This window comes from Salmo salar, chromosome ssa17, assembly GCF_905237065.1.
Source record: "Salmo salar chromosome ssa17, Ssal_v3.1, whole genome shotgun sequence".
Classification (NCBI taxonomy): domain Eukaryota; kingdom Metazoa; phylum Chordata; class Actinopteri; order Salmoniformes; family Salmonidae; genus Salmo; species Salmo salar.
In genome coordinates, this window is record NC_059458.1 from 81,948,744 (window position 1) to 81,958,291 (window position 9,548).

Below are 9,548 nucleotides of genomic sequence, written 5' to 3' on the forward strand. Positions count from 1 at the left end.
ATCTGACTGTGATTGGGAGTCCCATAGGGCGTCACACAATTGACACAGCGTCGTCCAGATTTGGCTGCCATTTTAAATGAGTATTAGTTCTTAACTGACTTACCTAGTTAAATAAAATATACATCTAGATCCTTAATATGTTACAGTTCATCAATACAATTAATGTTAAAGTATATCAATATTCTATATATGTCATAGTAGTACATCAATATTCTTCATATATTATAGAGTACATCAATATTCTTCATATATTAGTACATCAATACAATTAATGTTATAGTACATCAATATTCTTCATATATCATAGTAGTACATCAATAGAATTAATATGTTATAGTACATCAATATTCTTCATATATTATAGTAGTACATCTATATCCTTAATATAAAATGTTAAAGTACACCTATAAGTGTTCTAAATACACATTTCAAACTAAGGCCCTCAAGGCATAAAACATTCCACAGACATGGATTCAGAGTGAGTTTTTTATTTATTATTATTATTTCAGTAAACATGTCCATACAGCCATCTGCATGAGATATCAAGTGGGTTGACAGTCTAACCTCTGCAGTGCTTCATAACACAGCACTGACAGTCGAACCTCTGCAGTGGTTCGTAACAGTGTTACAACCCCACAGTCTAAAGGAGCATTTAGACTAACCAAAAGAGACTGAAGCTTTGATTTTGGGACAACGGTACAGAAAAGATCAGGACTTTAATTTCAAAGTGACATATGGTACATAGCCTTGGACAGGAGTATCATAAATACAGGCTTTTCTGTTCCCCTTCCCCTACCAGCAACTCCTGTTACCCCTCTCTCCTCTTCCTCACCCCCCCTCCTCTTCCTCCTGGTGGTATTAACAGGGGTGATGGTCTGGTACTCGCTTCCTGCAAGGGGAAAGAGGGAGGAATCAGTAAAAAGGAGAATTACTATGTTTTCAAGGAATGAAAACAACCTCACCATTTCAGAGTGGTAATTAAATGATCAACTTCCAAATGAGAACAACTGCACTTGTAAGTCATGTTTTGGACTGCCTAGTGCCAAGCAGATTGGGATAACAAGGATTCTCTACTCTAGTCATGTGGTGGACTGTTAGCTGTAGACTTGACCAATCAGAATGAACCAGTCATTGAGGATAGAAGCAGAAGACAGGGAACATTCTGGCATCGGAACACACTGGACCTGTTATCCCTCCATAACAGACAGTACAGGAGAACAGGGAGACAGCGTGCATGCCAAGAATGGAGGTTTAAGTCAGGCATTTGACTGCACCTACTGCAAGGATTGTGGGATATCTGGAAGAATAAAAGATAGCTGCAGGGTGTGTTGGTCCTCACCTGGGCGCAGCCTTGATGATGTTGTCGACGCGGAGAATCATCTCTGCAGCCTCCGCAGCAGACAGCAGAACCTGTCTCTTGACCTGGAAGCTCTCTGTCACCCCCATCTCTGACATGTCACCGATGGTACCCTGGTTCATATCTGAGGGACCCGGGAAGACAGACAGACAGACAGAAGCCTAAGTGTGATGGTGCGATGCATCGGACTCGCGTATTCAATGTGTTTTAATTCCTCTGGACCTGTTCAAATAAAATGACTGGAAGAAAAACAAAGGTCACAGGTCAAAGGAAGCTAGGTTTGAAACATCTAGGAGAGTGGAGGTGTATTGAGACGGTACTCACTCAGACCCATGGTGGTCTTCCCCTCCTGATGAGCAGCTCTCAGCTGGGCCACCAGATCGGCACTGTCGTAACCGGCGTTGTCCGCGATGATGGTGGGCAGCATTCTAAGAGCTTTGGCGAAGGACTCCATGGCCACAGCCTCTTTGCCCGGTGTCCTGAGGGCCAGGTCTGTCACCACCTTAGCCATCAGCATCTCAGAGCAGCCTGGAGGGACAGCAGCATGGAGATTCTCACAGTGGCTTCAGACAGTGTGTTGAACTTGTTGCTGGACTATTTCAGCCTGTTATTTCCCCACAGTATCCATGTAGATGGGCAGTGTGTGTATAGACCTCACCTCCTCCGTAGACGGTACGTGTCTCCTTGACGGTCTGAGCCAGGACACACAGGGCATCATGGAGAGACCTCTCAGCCTCATCCAGGATCTGCTGTGTGGCTCCACGCAGCACCACAGTACACGCCTCACCTGGGAGAGGGGAAACAAAAAGACAGGCAAAGACGGTCAGGACTTACAGTCAGAGAAAATACCAGGAAGACAAATTCTGACCATCAAGCCATTATCCTGCTATAAAACCAGAAGTAGAAACCATTTCTAAGTCAGCCTGCTGTGGTATCAACACTGACCCATGGCCACTCCTGAGAAGTGGATGAGAGTGTCCTCGCCGATCATCACCTCCTCGATCAGCTTGCAGTGGCCCAACTTCACCAGCTCAGGGTGGTCGAAGGTGGACGTGATCTCTCCCCCTGTGACCAGAGCCAGGCGCTCCACTCCAGAGAAGTCAGCATGTTCTATGGCCATGACGCCTGCTGCAGCAAACAGCTGCTCTGGGTAGTTGTAGATCAGCTGTCTGGTGATCAATCATTACTGATTACTAAATGACTCAAATCAGTCACACACACACAACGCTGGAAAAACCTTGATGAATAGATGAACTTCTACTTAGTACGTGTGTGTGTGTGTGTGTGTGTGTGTGTGTGTACCTGTTGATGAAGCAGTTGATTCCGTGCTTGAGGATCCGCTCCACCTTCTCCTTCATCTTCTCTTTCTCAGCCATCTCTATCTCAGCCACCTTGGCCGTGGAGTCCACACGCACTCTGGAGCCAAAGATCTGACACAAGATTATACAGCTGCTTGGTTAGAAACGTGAAGGGAATTTGCAGCCATTTTTACAACCCGTCTTAAGAGGCTAACAGGAGATAGCAGGGAAGAGTATCAGGGATGGATTTCATTCTGATTCAGACAGCTGGAATTCAAAACATACATGTTCCTTGTTGTTTTTCAAAGAGGAAAATTGGAACTGGAGTTACAGTTTACTTCCTGAATTGATAAAGAATTGATGGTGTGTAACCCTAAGAACATATAAAAAAGGTAGAACCTTGATCTTATCGGTGTCCATGCCAGTGTTGGCGATGAGGATGTTGACGTTCTCTAGCCTCTTGGGCTGGTTCACACCAATCTTCTTGTCCAGCAGAAAGCCTACCAAGACAACCAACACATGAAGCTACATTAAACACCACAGAGTAGATGTTTGAACAATCTGTCCTCTAACTGAGAGTGGCTTGTTTATTATTAATGATCACACATATATATATATTACACACAGTACAGTAGTTTTGTGCATAGACGCAACATTAGCTGTAATGAATGTCTCATATAGCCAGTTTGTTGCATCTACCCAATTTTAATTTAGGAGGTTATTAACCAGTTATAACAGCACAGTATGAAGCTGCTACACCTTCTCAATCCTCCAAGAGCACATATACACAGCTCGGGGTCAGACTAGAGCTCTTTAGATGTATTCATTAGGTCACAACGTAGCAAAGGTTTAGCAACGTGAACAAAAAAAACCTGTGTTTCTTATTGGTCATCTTCAGGTAATCCCTCCCTGTTTCAGTCAGTTTTTCCTTCCGTTTGGTATCCTAATGAATATGACCCAGCTGAGACCAACTGCCGTGTTCTGTCAGAGGTAGAACATGCATCAGCCTCCCAGTGGTCTCACCTTCGTCCAGGTAGGAGTCGATGAGGCTGCCTCCTAGCTTCTTGATGACGTGGATGGCTTCCAGGTTACCGGAGCTCTTCAGCCGGAGCACGGCCTCCACGGCCAGCTTGGCAAAGTGGTCCTTGTGGTGGGTCAACAGCTTGGAAGACAGGGTGGTGCGGGAGATGTTCAGAAGGTCCTCCTGGAACTTCACCTGGTCGTTACTGAGGAGGGGAGAATAAACAGCAGGGAGGATGGTATTTTTCACAGCTTAGCAATGTGATGTGTCTAGTCCTTCTTTATGGCTTTGGATGGGTGGTTACTCATCTATGTTATTAAAAACGTATATCTCATGACATTAGCTGAGTTCAGTCGTGTGATAGAGACCTCGTAGTTAAACCTGACATTATATTGTAGAAAAGCTTCATCGTTGTAGGCCTACCCATGGTCCACAGCAGCGTCCTTCAGAGCCTGGCGGGCTGCCTGGGTGGCCTTCCTCCAGCCAGAGATGATGATCTGAGGGTGGATCTTCTTGGCGATGAGGAGCTCAGCTTCCTAAAAGACAAGACACCAGGGTTGTGTTCATTTGGCTACACCGTAGAAAAACATTTGCAACGGGAAACAAAAAACAAGCATTTGTTATTGGATCATTGATAACTTTAGGAAGTATTACCAAGACAACGCACTATAGCTGGTGTTGATAATGGTTTTACTTCCAGGAGTTAATGACTTCACAACAGACAGCTATGTGAAATACAGTATTAGCTAGATGAGCTCCAGAGGATGATTAAGGTTTGTTAAGTAAATCATCCACTCTTACCCTGAGAAGTTCAGCAGCCAGTACTGTGACAGAGGTGGTGCCGTCTCCAACCTCATCATCCTGGGTCTTGGACATGTCTGGAAGACAGGAGGACTAAAGGATCAGAGAGGGTCTAGGACATGTCTGGAAGACAGGAGGACTAAAGGATCAGAGAGGGTCTAGGACATGTCTGGAAGACAGGAGGACTAAAGGATCAGAGAGGGTCTAGGACATGTCTGGAAGACAGGAGGACTAAATCGAGGGTAGGACATGTCTGGAAGACAGGAGGACTAAAGGATCAGAGAGAGTCTAGGACATGTCTGGAAGACAGGAGGACTAAAGGATCAGAGAGAGTCTAGGACATGTCTGGAAGACAGGAGGACTAAAGGATCAGAGAGGGTCTTGGACATGTCTGGAAGACAGGAGGACTAAAGGATCAGAGAGGGTCTAGGACATGTCTGGAAGACAGGAGGACTAAAGGATCAGAGAGGGTCTTGGACATGTCTGGAAGACAGGAGGACTAAAGGATCAGAGAGAGTCTAGGATATGTCTGGAAGACAGGAGGACTAAAGGATCAGAGAGAGTCTAGGACATGTCTGGAAGACAGGAGGACTAAAGGATCAGAGAGGGTCTAGGACATGTCTGGAAGACAGGAGGACTAAAGGACCAGAGAGGACAACAACAGTGTCCAGAAAGACAGCATAGCAGAGGGCCACTGCCTTGGGGAGCAGCACTATACCATGTGCAGGGCTTTCATATTTCCCTACAACTACATAGTTAGTGTTTTTTATGTAAAAGGGATTAATGATCAGTTGAAATAGTGTTTCTATGTAATAGGGGATTAATGATCAATGGAAATAGTGTTTTTATGTAATAGGGATTAATGATCAGTGGAAATAGTGTTTCTATGTAATAGGGGATTAATGATCAATGGAAATAGTGTTTTTATGTAATAGGGGATTAATGATCAATGGAAATAGTGTTTCTATGTAATAGGGGATTAATGATCATTGGGTCAGAGACATGGGAGGAATTTCAGTCCGGGACTCATAGCTACATGGCAGATCCTCACTGGTCCAAATTGTTTATACATTGAAGCTGAAATAGGATCCTTGCTATTTGGCCATTGGCCCAGTTTAATTGCAAGGAATTCCAATTGGTCAACCACAGGCTAGGGATGGGTTATAAAGCACATCCTGTCCCTTTGTTCTGTGGAGAGAACCACAGGAAAGAACCACTGAAGACAGGGGAGAATGAACATCTTCCTCCCCCTGATTTGCTTTGGGGTCTGAGTTATTGAAGAGTAACATCAACTGCTAACACTGGTGAACATAAACACTCACCAACCAACACTTTGGCAGCGGGGTTGTCCACTCCAATGGCTTTGAGGATGGTGGCCCCATCATTGGTGACTGTAACAGTTCCCTCCCTGCCACCTCCGATAAGGATCTTGTCCTGCAAGGTGGACAGTCAATGTGAGTTTGAACCACACAAATGATACATTTGGTCTAGTTGAGTTTATCAAGTCATGCTATGCATTTAGGGATTTTTGTTGTTTTGTTTATATAATTGTTCATAATTGGGAATTTGGTATTAATCATTCATTGATGTCAATGACAGACTTGTTGAGTGATACATACCATTCCTTTTGGTCCCAAGGTACTCTTCACCAGATCTCCAATGGCGATGGCACCGATGAAGGACGACTGGAGGAAACCCAAAACATTAGTGTAGCACGGTATACCGGTACCAAGGTAATATCACGGTACCAAAACGTCTTATAATACCAACATGTTAGAACACCATAGTACCGTTTCATATGATACCACCACATACTTTAGCCCTACAACTGGCGCCTGTAATGTTAATAAAGTCAGTAGAATATTTTTAAGCAACAGCCACTAGTCTCTTGTATGGGCCGGTTCAATAATATCCACCTAAATTTCATGCACATCTCAGGTGTGGAGCTGCAGTCAGTCATCTGCATCCTCTTCCAGCATCACAATGACATCCAGATCATTATGCATGTATATTCCTTCCTCCCATTCCTCCAACCAAATCACAGACAGGCCTTTGCCAATATGAGCAAATCAGCCGTTCTATGCCGTATTGTATTACACAGTGTGAAGTTAAATTCTATGTGTTGTTCTGAGTAGTGTGTGAATATGAGTGACATGTTTTTGTGTGTAGCACATGTGTATAATGTTTAGAATATGGGAACAAGAGTCGGAGGGAAGGGGCGAACAGGACATTAGGCCACAAATGTTTTCTCTGTGGTATCGCGATACTTGGCCTGGTATCGTAAGTAAAATGTTTGTATCGTGACAACATTACAAAACATTGTTATATATGAATGGTACAGTAGAAAAACAACTATTAATGTAGTGTCATGATGTTGGCCTGTGGGTGAGGTTTATGACCCTCCCCATAAATACCTTTCTCCCTTTCCTCTCTCTTGACTCTACAGAAGGAGTCTTGAAAAGCCTTTGTTAAACATAGAGAGTCGGGCAACATCAAAAGGTGGGGGGAAAGGAACCATATTTCTGTAATCCAACCAGTTGAAAATATGCGTTGGTAGTTAATGAATATGTCAGATCAGTTGGCGTCTGAGACATTATGACTGATGACAGGACGACATAAACTGTATCTGGGAAAGTCTACACATTATAGTTATCAGATTCACATGGAATTGTTGTGCAATTTAAATGTTTAAATATGAAACTATTTGTGAAAAGATTAAATGTAGTTTTCGCTTCCAAATGAGAGAACTGGGTTTTCATACGGTTAAAGCTCTGCTCACTCAGCGGCCCCGCCCATGTGAAGAGACATTGGTTATAAACTATGAATCACGCCCTTCTCTCCCCTCCTACATAAAGCCATTGAGGAAAATGTAAGTTGGTGTTCCGAGGACGTTAGGGAGACAATTCCACGTTGAAAGGGCCCAGATAATAACCTAACGGGTTAGCATTGAATTTCAACGTGAACATGACGATCAACACACCGAAAGGATGAATTTCCACTATACCAGCCGGAATATAGCATGAGCTAAAAGTATGGAAACTTGGTATGAACTTATTCACTCCAGAAGTGATACCTCCTAGCCGTTGAGTTAGCAGTGGCTGCTGTAAACGTGGGCTAGGAAAGGACGGACGACGTATCCAGCCTACCACACAACGACGATACTACAACGTATCCAGTTTACCACCAGAGACACTCTTCAAAGGACAAGGAAGATCTCTGTTGGGCAACACGGCCTTCCACCTACAACCAACCTATTGAAGTGCAGCTCAGAGTAAATATTTAATGCATTTTCCTTTTCCAAATGGGCGGTAATTTAGAATGCATAAGATTCTGTATTTACGATAGCACAGCTTCTCCCTTTGTTCTTCAGTCCTCCCGCGCTTTCAATCAAGCCCAACCCCCTCTCTTTGTGTAACCAGTTGTCCTATCTGTTCCGTCCACCAAGGAAGTTCTCTTTATGACATAATTTGCATTCTGTGTGTATGTAATTCTGTGTGATTAGTTAGGTATTTAGTAAATAAATAATTAACCCAAAGTTTGTATTGCCGATTCAACTTGTTAGCCAGGGTTCGTGAAGATAACCAAGAATTTACCACTTTCAGATGAGACTAACCAAGGTGACGATTAAATATTGACTGCTATTGATGTAAAAGATTACTAGGTCTTTAAGAGTTTATTCTGACAATAACAGCTCTATAAACATTATTTCGTGGTGCCCCGACTTTCTAGTTAATTACATTTACATGATTAGCTCAATCAGGTAATATTAATTACAGAGAAATGATTTTATAGAATAGCATGTCATATTACTTAATCCGGCATAGCCAAAGACACGACAGTAGTATAATATAAAGGGGGGATAATTTACTAACATAACATTACATAAAGTAAACATCACAGAGCACTCAGCTCACCAGACGGGCTGTCTCAGCTTTCTCCTCGTCAGCTCCTTGCCTGAAGATGTTCACTGGGGCCATGGATAGGGACGCCTGCAAGACAGGTTAGGATATCAGACAACACAATCTTGCCAGAGTCACACCCCCGACACAAGGCAAACTGGTGAATGCTTGTGCACAAAGTAAAATGTTTTGACTTGACAATCTCTATGATAATATATTATGTCAAAGAAATACCCATAATCATGGTAGTGTCAAGATGACGAACATGTGTAAGAAGCCACGGGCTGCTGACATACTTTGACAGGTGTTGTGTATCAAATCAACAACAAAAAATAACAACACTGTGCCTTATTATCCAACTCAAAAATGTACATTGCCAACCATACATGGTCACAGATACACTTGGCTGTTTGAACAGCAGATGGTTGGTAGCATGGGGCTCGGGCTGTAACAAGGACCAGTTGCTGACTCCACCCACTTCTCCTAAGAAACCGCTAGAAGCTTTGTGGCCCAAGCTAACTGCGTTTTGGCAGACGCTATAGCTAGCCATGTAGCCTTCATTGTTGTGTCATTGTGCAAGAACATGAAAACTTTTAAATCTGTCGTGTCATGCTACTGTTAGATGGCCAAGCCCAACAAATAGCTAGCTAACTACAAATCTAGGGATACTGACGGGAGACAAAGTAGCTTAGCTAGTTAGCTCCACCCCTTAGCAAGTTGCTAGTTTAAAAAAAATAATAATACAATAATTACGTCACTTCTACTGCTACGTTAATTCAAAGTGTATCCAGTTTAAGGTGAAAATGAATTGTTTCTACATCAGGCTTGATTTTCTGTTGATCACATAATCCATCCACATAAAATTACCACATGACGCTATTAGCTAACCGGCTACCTTAGCATGCTAGCTAACTAGTTGGCTGCGTCCAGGGCCCATGTGCTTCCCCAGTCAATGGTACACCCGTCAGAAATGAACAAAACCCATATTAATGCAAGATACTGCAAGTTTAAGAAAATTTTGTTTTTACTCAGTGTAGTTACCGGTTACAATCATGTTGTTAAATAAAATATTTATAAACGGAACAAAGAGGTTCGCTTACCATGATTTCTGTGAGTTGATAGCAGAAGCCGTGCACGCAACGGGAAGGAACAAACAGGAGTGACGCAGCTAC

At 43.2% G+C, this 9,548-nt stretch overlaps 1 protein-coding gene and 1 non-coding gene across 2 annotated transcripts; both read right to left on the bottom strand.

The window, feature by feature from the left end:
* Positions 1-468: 468 nt before the first annotated feature.
* On the bottom strand, positions 469-9,523 carry cct2 (chaperonin containing TCP1, subunit 2 (beta)). The gene is given in 14 exon segments (NM_001140133.1): positions 469-889; positions 1,340-1,481; positions 1,682-1,885; positions 2,016-2,144; positions 2,303-2,526; positions 2,660-2,787; positions 3,055-3,155; positions 3,679-3,881; positions 4,100-4,212; positions 4,478-4,554; positions 5,800-5,911; positions 6,097-6,162; positions 8,392-8,466; positions 9,477-9,523. Coding segments are annotated over 14 exon segments (1,608 nt in total). The 5' UTR covers positions 9,480-9,523; the 3' UTR covers positions 469-858.
* LOC123728347 (small nucleolar RNA SNORA47) lies at positions 3,288-3,429 on the bottom strand. The gene has a single exon (XR_006760233.1). It is a non-coding gene; the product is annotated as a small nucleolar RNA SNORA47 (small nucleolar RNA).
* Positions 9,524-9,548: the final 25 nt, after the last annotated feature.